At 36.5% G+C, this 16,188-nt stretch overlaps 2 protein-coding genes across 11 annotated transcripts in view; one reads left to right on the plus strand and one right to left on the minus strand.

Annotated features, from left to right (window-relative positions):
* LOC113107804 (lipopolysaccharide-responsive and beige-like anchor protein) overlaps positions 1-16,188 on the minus strand; it is a 158,216-nt gene that overhangs the window by 47,179 nt on the left and 94,849 nt on the right. For 4 of the 10 annotated variants that reach the window (XM_026270538.1, XM_026270606.1, XM_026270530.1 and 1 more), the window contains 4 exons: positions 12,713-12,837; positions 12,442-12,456; positions 7,193-7,333; positions 5,494-5,630 (listed from right to left, as the gene is read on the minus strand). In XM_026270538.1, coding sequence (XP_026126323.1) covers positions 5,494-5,630; positions 7,193-7,333; positions 12,442-12,456; positions 12,713-12,837 — 418 coding nt within the window. The remainder of the gene's footprint in view (positions 1-5,493; positions 5,631-7,192; positions 7,334-12,441; positions 12,457-12,712; positions 12,838-16,188) is intronic. The other 6 variants (XM_026270570.1, XM_026270567.1, XM_026270596.1 and 3 more) reach the window with 3 other exon arrangements.
* Positions 1,842-4,302, plus strand: LOC113107841 (protein mab-21-like 2). Its single transcript, XM_026270618.1, has one exon. The coding sequence runs from the start codon at positions 2,839-2,841 to the stop codon at positions 3,916-3,918; it is 1,080 nt and encodes a 359-aa protein (XP_026126403.1). The 5' UTR covers positions 1,842-2,838; the 3' UTR covers positions 3,919-4,302.

Consider the following 16,188-nt stretch of genomic DNA (forward strand, 5'->3'; position numbering starts at 1 on the left):
TCACCAGTAAGTCTGGGTAAGACGGTGCACCTTCTTTGAGAAAGACTACAGGCTAAAAGCATCTGTAAGTGACATTCTGCTCCTTGACATGGAAGAGCGAAACATGCAAACTTCAGCTGAGACGGAAGAAAAACTGCTGCTGTTCGACACTGTAGTCGTGTTTTTATTATCTAAGGATGTCTTTACGCTTTACAGCACAAGGATATTCCATCTGTAGGGATGCACCAGACGTAATTAAGAACTTTAAAGAGAGAGAGAGAGAGAGAGAGAGAGAGAGAGAGAGAGAGAGGGAGTCTCTTCAGACACTGTCCTGCATTGCAGAGAGTAGAGTCATCAGATCAAAGACCAAAGCTCTTTTGGTCTCCAGATAATACGGAATGTTTTCAAAAAAAGAGATGGGGGGGGGGGGGGATCATTTGTTGGATCTTATTTAAATGCTGTCATTAGGTTCAAGGAAGAAAGGAAAGTTGAATTATACTAAGAGAAAGGATCATTTAATATTTGGTTAGCATTTAATAAATATTTTGTTAAATTAAGACATAATTGGATATTAAGAACAAATAGCGAGGCTAATTAAAAAGACTAATTATGTCATGTTGAATATGCTATAAAAAGATTATAAAATAAAAATGTGAAATTAGATGATTGTCACTTTATTTTCAAAATGTTTGTCAGTTGTTCTGAGATGTAAAACTGTTTAGTAAAAATAAAAAATAAAAATCTCCAAACCTCTTTATTTTTGCAAATTCTGGAAATAAACTCAAAGGCAAACTGATTAAAATTAAATGTTTAAAATTTTAACTTAACATTTTGCTAAATCCAAAAATAACAGTAATTAAAAGATTAACTGATTAATTTGCTTAATTATTGCAAATTAATTCACGCTTGTAACAATTAACTTGACTTCAAACAGTTTGATGTGATGTGTTTAAACTGTGGGCCTGGGTTAGATGCACCAAATTAAAGTGCAAGTTTTTATTTTATTATTACTTTTAATAATAATAATTATTATAATGCATCTATGGAATAGTAATGTTTTACTGCTTTATGCATATCTGTAAGCTGTTAGCCCTGTGGTCAAGAATAGAAAAGGCTGGGTAAAAGTGTGTAAATCTAGATTCAAATTAAATTAAATTAATATTTAGTGCTGTAATTAAGGAGCAAGTATTCAAATTTTCTAGAAAAAGTTTCAGGCAGGTTAAAAAAAAATCCACAATATTAGAGCAACACACGATTCATTTAATGTGTAGCTTTCTATAATTAACTTAAATCACTTCATATCTTAACCAATACAGAACAAAGTCATGCAAAGACAAAGCATAAGATGACCTGCAAAATACCTGCTGGACGCTCTTTTATTCCAAAACAAACGTCTTATTTTTAGAACTTAAATTAAATTTTAATTAAAATGCATTCCAATCACATGTCTGTATAAATATTTCAATTAAATTAAACACCGTAAAGTTTATTAAACGAAAGACATTCGCTCAGCGTGATTCTAACAAGCAAGCGATACATAAAACAGATGGGCTTAACAACAACAACAAAAAAGCACACGAACACAAAAAGGAAAAGGAAATTACGTGCACCAAAAGACTACGAACAAAAACTAACGAAGTAAACCAATACTTTTTTTTCTTTAAATAAAATGAAAGAAAATCTACGAATTCAGCTGTAACTGTAAGAAAAATAAATGTCATGCCAACTTTATTTTATATGCGCTTTATATTATAAAAAATAATAATATATTAAGTGCATGCATAAATTCAATCATAAATGCATTCTGTAAATAACACATGTGCCATCTAATTACAATAACACCGAACAATATCAGTCTCTAAAAAGTTTCATAACGTTCTTAATTTTCATGACCATGGGCGCTATGAAATTAAACATAAAACTCTATCTAGGTTTAAACGCTGTCATTTGGCCTTTGAATGCGTTGCAAATTAACTACAAAAAGACTGAAGAATCAAAAAACAGATCGACCAATCTGGATCAGCATGTTTTTGGTATTATCACAAAATTATAAAAGCAACATCTCCACTAGCAAGCGACCAGGAGCGCGCGCGCACAACAGACACAAGTTTGATCGGTTTAAAGCAGTGTCCAGCTTTTTGATTATAAAATGAAGTTGCGGTGGACGAATGCAACAGTTTACAGTAGCAAAAATACAAATCAAATCAATTAGCATACAGTATTTAAAAACCATAACTGAGTTCTGTGTAAAAATAAATAAAACACACCTAAAAAACATGCATCCAAAAATTAGATTTTTTATTTCACACAGTTAAATAAGCTCCCAACATGTCATATCGTTTTTATTGTATAGGTTGAATTAAGTAAAGGCTTATGGGTTAAATGCCGTCTGCGCTCGAGCGCTGGATGTACGGGAGGAGAGAGTCTCTTCAGCGATTGGCCAACTGTGTGACAGCTCCCCCGCTGATTGGCCGGGAACCGATGCCCGTCCCCTTTTCGCTCCAGCTAGAGGACCATTCATAAACTAAACAATTCCAACACTCAAGGAGTCTGAACAACTGCACACTGGCGCACAGTTTTCACGCGCAAACACAAGTGAGAGATGATGACGTGACGCACGGAGATTTATCCTGCAGCTGATACTGGCGTAAAAACTTTTCAAGTCGCACTGCGTTGCATCCATCCGTTTCCTGGTCCAAACTTGACGTCTATCCGCTGTGGGCGCAAACTTCATCACTTTTTTTTCTTCTTCTTCATCTTTTACTTTGCTGGGAGTTGTGCCTCTGGCTTCATCGGTAAGCATTGGATCCATCGGCGTACTGCGAAACCCCGGTCTACAGTCCGGATCTGTGCCCAAATATGATTGCAACGCAAGCAAAGCTGGTTTACCAGCTCAATAAATATTACAACGAAAGAAGTCAGGCGCGCAAAGCGGCCATCGCCAAAACCATCCGAGAGGTGTGTAAGGTGGTGTCGGACGTGCTGAAGGAGGTGGAGGTCCAGGAGCCCCGCTTCATCAGCTCCCTGAGCGAGATAGACGCGCGCTATGAGGGCATGGAGGTCATCGCACCCAACGAGTTCGAGGTCGTGCTTTACCTGAATCAGATGGGAGTCTTTAACTTCGTGGATGACGGCTCTCTCCCGGGCTGCGCGGTGCTCAAACTCAGCGACGGCCGTAAGAGGAGCATGTCCCTGTGGGTGGAGTTCATCACCGCCTCCGGTTATCTGTCGGCGCGGAAGATCCGCTCCCGCTTCCAGACGCTGGTGGCCCAGGCCGTGGATAAATGCAGCTACCGGGACGTGGTTAAGATGGTAGCGGACACGAGCGAAGTGAAACTGCGCATTCGGGAGAGATACGTGGTGCAAATAACCCCGGCCTTCAAGTGCACGGGTATCTGGCCTAGAAGTGCCGCTCAGTGGCCCATGCCTCACATCCCGTGGCCCGGGCCGAACCGGGTGGCGGAGGTGAAAGCAGAGGGGTTTAACCTCCTCTCTAAAGAGTGCTACTCGTTAACGGGCAAACAGAGCTCGGCGGAAAGCGACGCTTGGGTCTTGCAGTTCGCCGAGGCCGAGAACAGGCTTCTGATGTCGGGCTGTAGAAAGAAATGTCTCTCTATTTTAAAGACTCTCCGTGACCGACACCTCGAGCTACCGGGACAGCCGCTCAATAACTACCACATGAAGACCCTGCTGCTGTACGAGTGCGAGAAACACCCGCGGGAGACCGACTGGGACGAGTCGTGCCTCGGTGACCGTCTGAACGGTATTCTGCTGCAGCTCATCTCCTGTCTGCAGTGCCGCCGGTGCCCACATTACTTCTTACCCAATCTAGACCTGTTTCAGGGCAAACCACACTCAGGCCTGGAGACAGCGGCCAAACAGACCTGGAGACTGGCGAGAGAAATCCTCACCAACGCGAAAAGTTTGGATAAACTGTGAGATGCACAAAGGAAGACGTTTATTTTATTTCGGAGAATAACGAACGCTTGAGATCGAAACACTGAAAGTGGAGAGAATGTGATCGTGATGGTGCTCTCCGCGTAATGAAACCAAGAACATGATGAGATTAAAATAAAACACGCCGAAGCATTAGCCCAGGCTCAAACGGGACACTGCAGGAGAGACACACGAAGGTACATTTTAAACGAAGTGTAAAGATATTGTTGCTTTTAACTCTTTTCACAAAGTGAAATTTTTATTTAAATATATGCACAAGATCTTTAATTGCGAATTACAGAATGTAGCGTGCCAAGGTCAAACGCTTTCATGATGTGATCAAAAACTGAAACGTGTAATAAAATCATGTGCACGATGGAATTTAAACTTGGCATTCGTCATTAATCAATTAAAAACTCCTGACATTAAACGGATTACATTACATAAGATGCATGAATAATTATGCATAGCCTATATTTCTTTTTTTGTGATTTGTCTTTGCTATTTAAACATAAGTATAGCAAAAAGTAGGCTAATAAAAGATTTGTACAGTTTATCTCAGAAAACGAAAATACGCGTGGCTTGTTGCTGTTAAATAAAAATGAAGATTTAGTAAATAGACACGAGCATTAAAATAAATACTGACTTATTTTTAAATATAACAGCAATACTTGATCGCACTTTTGTAAAACAACTAAGACCATTTACACTAAAATATAAAATGTAAACAGCCGATCAGTACTTCATTTCACTGATTAAAAACAGTTCAACATTATTAATATGAAAACATGTTAAAATAAAGACACTTTGCATTTAAAATTTTTCGACTGAATAATAATAGACCAATGATGAGAGAAAAGAAATCTGTTCATTTAATCTGGAAATCCCCTAAAGAAAAAAAAAAAAAGTTTTTAAGTTGTAAAAATAAATGCAGCTTATTAGAATTAAACATCCAATTGAAAGAAATGCCTAGATAATGTAGATTAAAAAAAATAATAATAAATAAAAACTATCTACCAAAACTGCTATTTCATTCTGACAGAATTAACCATTTTACTTCACAATTCTGTTACTAAAGTAAAAACAGCAAAATATCATTAATACAGAATTTAGGAAAACAACTTTATTGCAAGCATGATATGCCAAGTGCATAGACATAAGAAACTGATAGTTAAGGAAATATTGAAAGTTGATACTTTGTTCTTCCAAAAGGCAAAACAGAAGTCAATCAAGCATTCTGAAGAATGTAACAAATCAACTCATCCTCTTCTGTGCCTCAATTTTCAGGATTTTCAGTGGCACACATCAGCGGGTGATGGAAAGTTACACTTTAATAGCGTCGACCCACATATGATAAAAACAGTTGAAACACATGCAACATGCTTTAAGGAAAGATAAGAAGGGCAAAAAAAAGCTAGTACTCAATCCTTTTGTGCAAAGGACGTTATATATTTAAAAACAAAAATACACAAACCTGTGTTGTGAATGCACATAATTATACTTCGGCTAGTTGCTCCATTTTTAGTATGCACAGTTTATGGGACAATTGGGGTTATTTTGGATGAGAAACCCTCTTACCTTGGGATCAATGTTCTTAAAACTTGGGTCTTCTTCATCCACCTCAAAGTATAACTCCAGGGCCGTGATGGACAGCGTGCCTTTTACCACTACAGCGGGCGCAACCAACTGTGCACTGGTGCTCAGGTTAACAGGCCCTACGGATCACAGAAGAGCGGTTAGTGAGTGTGTGTGTGTGTGTGTGTGTGTGTGCCGCCCCCATCCTCTGCTGCCCTTGACTTGGAAACTATTTCAAAGGAGTACAGACTACAGTATTTACTTGAACACATAAACTCAACAAGGAGTCTTTAGTTTTAATAAGGTTGAGAGGAAAACCCCTACATTCATTTGAAGAGAATCAAAGGCTGAAATCAAATGATCACTAAATAATAAACACTAGACACAATATAAATATATTGCTTTATGCTTAACCTACAATTTATTGCATGCAATAAAAAAATAAAAATAAAAACGCCAGTCAAATAAGTAAAGCTATGTTACCTAACATCATAATATTACAATTTAGGAACTAAACATAATAATAATTAAATAAATAAACAAATTAATTAAGACTTGTAAAATGTAAACAAATAATTTAATGTATTTATTGCACAATTAATTAAAAGTATTATATATTTATATCACAAGCAATTTCATAGTCCTAATCCATAAATAAGCGCTTTATCTGTCACGGTATTGTGAGTCAAAAAGCGCTGAAATCCGCTGTCAATCAGCGCGCATTGATCGCGGCTTTGGGTTTAATCTGTCATCAATCTTAATTTATGCCAGCATGACAATGCTGAAGGGTCGCTCTGGGGAATTTCTGCCTCTCTAAATGCGCGAAGCATCGGCTATGTGCCTGCAAACTACCGTTGCAGTCCATGTTTGATTTCCCCAAGCACCCTTCGATTCACAAACGCATGGCTTGATCAGATAAATTCATCAGCACGAAACACGCTAAAGCGGAACACGTGTCAATTAGGCTACACCTGAATCAAACAGCTTCCTAAATGTATGATCTTCAACGACGCGGATCTCCACGATAATTTGCACTTTATTAAAGAGAGATTGTCTTGTAGGACAGACTGCCAGCCTAAATGAGATTAAACATTTAGAAATGCGTTAATGAGGAAGGAACACACACACGCGCGCGCACATTAAATAAATCGGGTTTATGGTCGGCTGAACAGATTAAAGTGTACACTTTCTTAAAAACACAAATTAATAAAATATTTATATAAATATAACAATTGTGTTTGATTATCATCCTGACGCATTTTTGGTTTCCCATTAAAACCTACGCTTTAAAAAGCCTAAAACAGTCCCGTTTTATACATTTCTATTTTACTCAGTCATTAAAAATAGAGATCCAAGTACGTGTTTCAAGCACAATAACTTTGTTCTAACACAATTACCAATTTTCTGCTTTTAGCAATCAGATTCGAATAAAAGTGTTAATGAAATGAAAGCAACATTGCGTTTCAAAATATATTAATGTATATTTAACCCCGACTTTATTGATATAAACTGTATATGTAAAACGAAACTAATGTATTAGTGGTCTGAAAGCAGACTGCTGTCATGAGTGTTCACTCCGATCACAGAGAATGATGTGATCCGCTCATTAAGAGCGCGACGCGTCAGAGCGGCGCGTTGCGTGACGCGCGCGTGCAGCGGATGAGCGCGTTCTGATTTGTCGCTGAAGGCTGCAGTTGTTTACCTGCGAGGTTCTCCAAGTCTTTCTCCTCCAAGGATGAGAGAGTGTCGTCGTCCTCCAGGAGCAGCTCGCTCTCTGAGCTCGGATTCCCCAGCACTGAACTCCTGATGGACTGTTTGCCTTTCAGCACGTCCTCCTCTAGAGCTGCACGAAACCAAACACATCACACTCCTTCAAGACAAACACTTTAAACGACTGTCAGTTGAATTCTACTCGGGTAAGTTGACTGCACCAGAGCTGATAAATAAATCATTTACAAAATGCGCTGGTTGCTATTATACAATACAGCCATATATGATTGTTTAAAATACACGTGTTATGCATAGTAATGCATATTTTTCTCTACATGGCCTCGAATCAACAAAACAACAACACATCAAGACTATACTATGGAATTTATTTCTACTTGCATTATTTTAAAAGTTTGAATATTTAAAAAAGTCATTTACATAATGGCAACAAATAGAATTGGCAAATAGAAATGAATGCATATTTGAATTTAAAATAAGCCGATCTTTGTGAAAAATACATATAGCTAAATTTTCACCAAAACCAGATTATTATTTCGGACGTTTCTTTGTAATTTGGCATTTTGTTTTACCTGATAATCAGGAATAATAAAATATCTTTAGAAAGAAAGAACACATTCATCTGACCAAAGTGCATGTCCATAATATACTTTCTGATTCTATTAGTAAAGAAAATCTAAAAATGTATAAGCTTGTCTATGGGCTTAATTGTCATTTACATATTTAAAGTCTAAAAACCTAATATCTATAACAGAACATACTTGATGACATTAAAACTTTTAGAATTGCAATTAAATGGAAACAGACATTATGGTTCATACACCATGACACAAATCAGGAGTCACTGTGCATGACTTGAGGTTTCACACAGATTATTTAAGAAAAATGGTAATCCGTAAACATTTACAGAGCACTGCATTCCCCAGTGGTGAGGGGCAAAAACCTAAACACAGAGGTGACGGGGCGTCTCTCATCAGAGCTACACTGAGTCCAGCCCAGAACCGTGTGGACAGACGGAGAGCAATGTGACCTCTGACCCCTCTCTCCAGATACACCACCTGAGGGGGTTTGAATTTGCACTTGAAGAAAACCCTGAGACAAGTCTTTATAAATAGGGCCTTAAACCTTTAGAAAAGCAGAGCAGAGAAATCTCTAGTCATGGAAAGTATGCTGGCGCACTGATATTGAGAACGCTCTTCCTGTAATTAACTCTCCCCAGAGAACGTGTAGTTAGCAGCAGTGAAATTACTACCAGCTTCCTAATACATACCACATGCCGACTGGACACAAGGATGTGACAGATATATGGTGTTACTTCATAATAGTATTTATTCCTATTTATTTACTCTTGTGTCTGAAGCTAGCTGAGCTGGAGTCACTCCTTCACAGTTTTTTGTGATCTAATAGATGACAAACTGCAGTGAATGCTGGAAACACGTAACCTGAAATAGCAAAACTCTAGTATATATTATTGCAAATCACAACTCAAGTTGCAAAATGTGAGTGCTGAAACTTTGATCAGTAACATAAGAAGAAAAAAAATACACCCATACAGATAGACAAATAGATAGATGGATACAGATAGACAGACAGATAGATGCATAAGAATAAAGGAAAAAACATGAAATTAATATAAGCATAAGTCACTAAAATAATTTACTTTTTTTTTTACCAAATTTTCTTTTCGCTTTAAAATGACATGCATTCATGCATTCTGCACATGCACTTAAATAAACATTGGATACCTAGTAGACAAAAAAAGTATGAATGAAACCTGGAATGAGTGCCTTAAAAACCTGTGCTGTAAGTTTTATATTCACACATCAGCTCTGCTTAAATAACTCATTCATTCCCCTCATTCAGCAAATGCTAATGTAAATACATGCACTTGCGTTTCCTTTTCCCATGCAGGTTCAAATGCTCATTTATATGCGACTTCGGAGGTAAATTGTCAGAATTAACAAACATGTTTTTAACACAAGTGCAGCCAGGAGGTGTGTATTGATCACAGGGACAGAGATATTACTCTTCAGGTATTTACAGTACTATGTGTTGCCCAACACCAGCTCACACCGAGATCAATCCGCAAAAAAGATGGTGCTTTCCAGCCATAAATACACATCTTACTAAACTACCAGCCATCAGCGTTTGGGCTGTACATCGTACCACTGTTTCCTGGCTGGCGATCAATGAACGCAATTGTGGACGCCAAAAAGGGACGTTTTAATATGATGTATTTTGAGTGATGAAACACAAATCATTTGCAAGCAAGCATTTCTATATCCATCCAAAAGAAATGCAGTTTCTTTTAAATGCCAGGACGCAGCTGTTGTTTAAAAAATATATATAAAAAAATAACTGTGATGCCTGGTACATCCAAATGTTAATTGTATATATTTCTTCTGCCAACTAAATTCTAAGTATAGAGAAAAGCCACTATACTGGATTGCCAAAAATGTAACAAAACTGCTCTTACAAAGGAAAAATCCACATGAGAATAATCACTGCCAGATATGACCCTTGTGCTCTGTTTGAAAACTTGAGATCTTGGCCAAGACTTTCATTCCACTTCCGCAACAAATTTAGGGTCAGCAGGAGAGACGCAAGCTTTCTATGGAGGAGGGGGTAGATACACATCAGTGTCATGAGCATCAATTAACTGCTTTCTGTAGTTTGTTCACTTTCCATAATCACATCTTGTTTTGAGTTAAGAATCATATACTTTGTTAAATTACGAAATTGAGTAGATATGCACTTGAGTCATAATTGTGTACAGTACAGACCAAAAGTTTGGAAACATTACTATTTTTAATGTTTTTGAAAGAAGTTTCTTCTGCTCATCAAGCCTGCATTTATTTGATCAAAAATACAGAAAAAACTGTAATATTGTGAAATATTATTACAACTTAAAATAATAGTTTTCTATTTGAATATACTTTAAAAAATAATTTATTCCTGTGATGCAAAGCTGAATTTTCAGCATCATTCCTCCAGCCTTCAGTGTCACATGTAACATCAGTCGATCACATGATCATTTAGAAATCATTCTAATATTCTGATTTATTATGAGTGTTGGAAACAGTTTATTTGATCAATAAAAGGTAAAAAAAAAACTGCATTTATTCAAAAAAAAAAATCTAATAATATATTTTCTTCACTATCACTTTTTATCAATTTAACACATCCTTGCTGAATAAAAGTATTGATTTTATTTAAAAAGAAGAAAAGAAAAAATTACTGACCCCAAATTACTGACCAGTAGTGTATATTGTTATTACTAAATATTTATTTTTTTAAAACATAGCTTCTTTTTTTTTTACTTTTTATTAATCAAAGTACCCTAAAAAGCATCACATGTTCTGAAAAAATATTAAGCAGCAGAACTGTTTCCAACTTTGATAATGAATCATCATATTAGAATGATTTCTAAAGGATCATGTGATAATGATCCTAAAAACTCAGCTTCGCATCACAGAAATAAATGATAATTTAAAGTATAATACATTTAAAAACAATTATTTTAAGTTGTAATAATATATCACAATATTACATTTTTTTCTGTATTTTTGATCAAATAAATGCAGGCTTGATGAGCAGAAGAAACTTCTTTCAAAACATTAAAAATAGTAATGTTTCCAAACTTTTGGTCTGTACTGTATGTGTGTGGTGTGTTTATCCTAAACAAGTTTTTAGGTAAAGTTGTCAGACAATTAACCCTCTCAAGGCAGGCGTTGCAGATTTGCAACAGTAAAGTAACTAAAAACCTTATTACTCCAGATACATATTTTATGTATCTGGAGTACTAAAAACTTTACTAAAGGTTACTAAAGTTACTAAAGTACTAAAACTTAATTTGAGCCTGAGAGGGTTAATACATGCACATAAATAATTGATGGATTGATTATTTCCTGCGCTGGATAGTCACCGGGGAAGCGTTTGAGAATAATGAAGGGTTTTAAGGCCTCAAAGTTTTAGGTTGCATTTCAAAGAGGATCCTTAAGGAACACTTGAACTTAACCAAGTCTGAAGTTAGCAAAAGAAAAAGTGGAGAATACAGGGCTTCAGCTGCGTATTATGAGCATTAGGGCAGCACATCGGTCTCGGAGGATGCTGGGATTCTGAGCACTTATTGCTGTTAGATTACATTCTTATTGACTTCTGCAATAATTCGTTTGTCTTAAAGATGTGTGTCATTCTAAGCAGTGACATATTGGAGACATTTTTCTCAGAAATGGCCCTGTTTCCGATGGATGCAATAGGTTAAGCTGCTCAAGCGTATTACCGCACTGAATGAAGTGTTAAAGCAGAGCTCTGTTTAACATTACGAATAAAAAAAGAGAGAACTTGTTTACATCTCAGTGCAAGGAGAATGTGTTGAACACAGAAGCAATTGTAAAGACATTAAAAGAGTGAAGGAGAGCGAACAAAAGCCAGATGAGTTTAATAACCTCAAGTTCTCTTGTGATAACGCGGTAAAATCCAACCCGGAACGGATAACTCATTATATTGTTATAAATATGTGGAGATCATATGATGCATTTTTCAAATGGGATGACTTATGCAATGAAGAAAACATAATGAGAAACAAATATTATGTAATAAATTATGCACATTTTATATAAATCAAGTCAACCAAATGGGCTTTTTTAACTCCTCTTCTTATTAAAGTAATTAAAAATGCATCGATTCTTTCGGCATTCTGCAACAAGGAAACTACATTTGCAACAATATTATGCCTACATACAGTATGCATGCGAACTCTTACAGCTTACAAAGATATTTTCATTATAGAATTGACAAGTTTTATTTCTTTGGTACACTGAATTTATACTGTTATAGAAGAACGCATTCAAGAAGTGTTTTTTAACATTGCGTGATAAATAAGATACACTTTTTTTAAAGTGGATATGTATTGTGTCTTAAGTTATATGTTGTTTCTCTAGTAGATACTGTGTAAAAGAGAATCGAGAAGAATAAACAGTGCTGAGGTGTCACTGACTATAACTAGTGACGCACCTACAAAATAGAAATGATTCAATAATTAAAATCTCTGCATAGAAGTCCTAAAAATATTTAATTAAAAGTTGCTGTTTTAGTCACTTATACTTTGTGAAAACACACACGAGTTCTTATTTTTAATGCTGTCACCCAAAATTATGATGCACACATATCTAATACATCTATTACGGCTAGCCCTCCCACGACCTTGACAACTTTACTCACCTTTAACACCAGCAGCTGACATGCATGGGAGGGAAGAAACACATAATGACAATTTAAGAGCAATTAGTGCTACTAGAGCTAATGAAGGAAATGCACATAAAAAAATAATATTATCAGAGAGATGAGAGAATGTAATGTGATTTAATTTATAAAGGTTTTATGATGACTTTAGCTTTACCTGTTATCATGGGTAATAGCTCAACAAACTGGGCTGTGTTTTGTGTGTGAAAGAGTGTAAGTGCATGATGTTTTGTGACTATGCATTACCCACCATGCTCTGCTGCAGCTTTGAGCGTGGCCTCAGAGTGTGTGGAACCAAACGGGTTCCTGATGAAGCGCCGTCGTCTCCTCAGGTCATCCTCCCAATAGTCCAGGCGCCAGAACTCCCGCGGTCTGCTGCCGAAAGAGAGAGAGAGAGAGAGAGATCCAAATAATTCAGAGATCCGCCTTCTTTACTGTGCAACACTAAAAATAGCCTTGTGCATTATACTAAATAATATTCTGTATATTTTACAGTTGGTTTGATACCTTTAGAACAAATGGTATTGTCGTTTAATAGATTTATATTATTGCACACATTAAAAATTTTGAAAATATTTTAAAACACATAAAACTTATTCAAAAACTTTGTGCAATAAATAAAATGTTTATATCGATATTATGTTTTTGAGAATCGATACAGTATCGCCAAACAAAATATCGCGATACTCACGTGTATCGATATTTTCTTACCCCCTTAGTAATAAAACAAACAAAAAAAAAGATTAAATGATGTATGCGTGAACTAATTTCAGAAGTCACAAAAGCACAGCACTCCAGAAATGTTTGTCCTTGGTAGAAACTAGAGCCCCAGATTTTTGCAACACTTCAAGAAGGTGAGATGAGAGCTAAATACATCACACTGAGAATAATGCCTGCTGACACAGCATTTCAGCAAACACACACACACACACACACGCACGCACGCACGCAGACAGAATGAGGCAATGCTGTGGTTCCAGGCTCATTTCTGAGCCCATTTGATTCAATATCCTTCACCTTTAGCCACCTTTAGCCATTTTAATCGGGGGCTTGTGTTGTGCGGTTTCTCTCGGTGTGTGCAAAAATACTCACTTTTAATGTCAAGCGAACAGTTATAACATATTACCTCATTAAGATTCAAAGGACTTTAATTAAAATAATACAGCCTTCAAATATTCATTATGTTCAGGTCCTCTGAGGTACAAGTAAAACACATTTTCCTGCACCATAAACAAGTTTAATCTTCAAAAGCTTGCTTAATTTGTAATGGAACCAACTCATTTCAGGCAAGGGTGTAATTTGTTATCAAATTAAACTATTTTTTCGGCACGAGCAATTAATTACACATGTGAACACACAAGAAGAACTGATTTTGAAACCCAAGTGTGATTTTCAAGGAAGGATGTGATAAGATAATGGTTTTATCGAAAGGATCTTGAGGGGAGAGACGACAGCGAATGGCTTTAGCATTAGCTCTGTAGCAGATTTACTGTAGACGCTGTGAAATATTACTCTCCAAGTCCATTCTGTTCTGTGCAAGTGAGAAGAAGTTTTATCGTGCAACAGGGCCGCCTCCACACCCCGGCCAAATAAATCAGGATAACGGCCACTTAAGTGCCCTCACTAGTGCTCACCTTATTTTTTAAGCCTGCATACTTTAACAATCGCCAGCAAACACTCTGGTTCGAACGACATTAACAACTGATTTAAGACAGGAAAAAGAGATGTAATTTAAAGGGAGATGTAAGTTTTGTGAGCAATGCATTTCAAATGTCTACACACTTCAGACTTCTCTAATAAAACAGCATTTATTTTGTTGTGATTTCCAAACATGGCTCACTCCTAAATGAATGGCAAACACGATGGGCTGTGCTTTTTCCTCACAGAACTTGGTGTACTGAACTGAGCATGTTGACTAAAATAAAATTAAATAAAAATTAATAAAATATAAATTCTGCTGGTTGATGGGTGAATATTGTGCTACATGAGAATGCAAACACATACGAGACAGATGTATGAACAGGAGTGCAAACTTTTGTTATTTTAGATAACTATGTAATTAGTAATTTTTATGTAGTGTAATGTTAGGAAGTTGCTGTTTCCTACACTGGTTATTTGAAACTTTAAAAAAAAAGGTTCCTTTAACTAAGAGGACATTATAGGTTTTTTAACACACACAAAATAATACTGCCAAACTAAAAATAAAAAAAAATTGTAAAATAATTTTTAAAGTTAATTCTGGATCTGTGAGAATTAATTGATTCATGTTTACAGTGCAAAAATAGCTTTTCATACTTAGTTTTTTCTTCAAAATATCTAAACATTCTTAAATCAAGATACTTTTACTAGATAACCCAAATGACTTCAGATATCTAGTCTTGTTTCCAGGGGAAAAAATTAAATTACATGCAATTTTATGTAGCAGTAGGGTAAGTATTCTTAAAACAAGAGTATTTTACTTACCCTATACTAGCAGATCATTTATTTGCTTTAAGCAAATGCATAATTTAGTTTACTTTTTTTTTCCGTCCCCCTGAAAACAAGACTGTATTTAAATTTCCATTTTTGCATTTAAAGCGACTTACAGTGCATCCAGGCAATACATTTTTTTTTTTAAATATATAGATCTTAATTTATTTGGCTCATCTAGTAAAAGTATCTTGATTTAAGAATTTTTTTATATTTTGACTAGAAACAAGAAAAATAAGCCATTTTTTGCAGTGTAAACATACCTAGAAATATGCACAAGATTCACAATCTCATGCCAAAATCCAGGCCTGAGGAACTCAGCAGACACGTATCCATTAAACAACATGCATTGAGTGCCTTGTGTTCCTATCGTCCGGTCTGTCTGTGAATTTCCCTCTATCTAAGTAGCGGCGAGGAGTTTGCATGTGATAGTTTCCTCCGTGTAAATATCCACGCCATCATTCTGGCTTCCAGCGTTCATTAATGATCACTGAATGCACAGAGCCGAGTCAAGCAGCTCCACTCCTGTCATTCTCTGAGAGAGCAGAGATACAGAGAGGATCAATCTGTCTGCAATACAACACCACGCCGGCCAATGCAATTAGTCGAGCAGCTGGAAGCGCGTTCACAGCCTCCTCACTGTGACAATAGAGTCCTAATGAAGGCAAAGGAAGTGTGTGCGTGCACGTAATCCAATCGCCATCAATCCCAGCAGTGCATCCCTCCCAGCAAGTGTTTTCACAGCATTAATGAATTATTCATCCATCCTCCCCATCGCTTCTTCTAAAGGGGGTTTCTAACAGGAATACCACCAGTGTCTTCTCAAGCTTTGCGTCAGCAGTGCAAAAGATCATGGGTTTAATTCCCAAATAGAAACTGTGCCTGAATGCACTGTAAGTCGCTTTGGATAAAAGCATCTGCTAAATGCATAAATGTAAATACATGTAAGAAAACAACCATAAATTGTAGTGGGGAGTTGAAATTGTCTTATTGCATAAGCAACACTTAAGACCCTCCTCCAAACGTGCTTGATGTAAACCACATTTGGCGAGAATTTAACACGAGCGGGACTTTTATAAGCGCTTGTTAGATGTAATTGAAGTCACTGGCTGTAAATCTGAACCTGTTTACCAACAGAGATGATGAACGGGGGGCTAATCGTAACGCTGTTTAATACAGATGCCGATCTATTGAGTTAATGAACAAGAGGAATAGATCGGAGACAGTAAGAGAATCAACAGAGAAGATGGTCATGTT

Source organism: Carassius auratus, chromosome 1 (assembly GCF_003368295.1).
Source record: "Carassius auratus strain Wakin chromosome 1, ASM336829v1, whole genome shotgun sequence".
Lineage (NCBI taxonomy): Eukaryota > Metazoa > Chordata > Actinopteri > Cypriniformes > Cyprinidae > Carassius > Carassius auratus.

Coding starts and splice junctions, on each gene's coding strand:
- LOC113107841 (XM_026270618.1), top strand. CDS start 2,839: ATGATTGCAACGCAAGCAAAGCTGGTTTACCAGCTCAATAAATATTAC.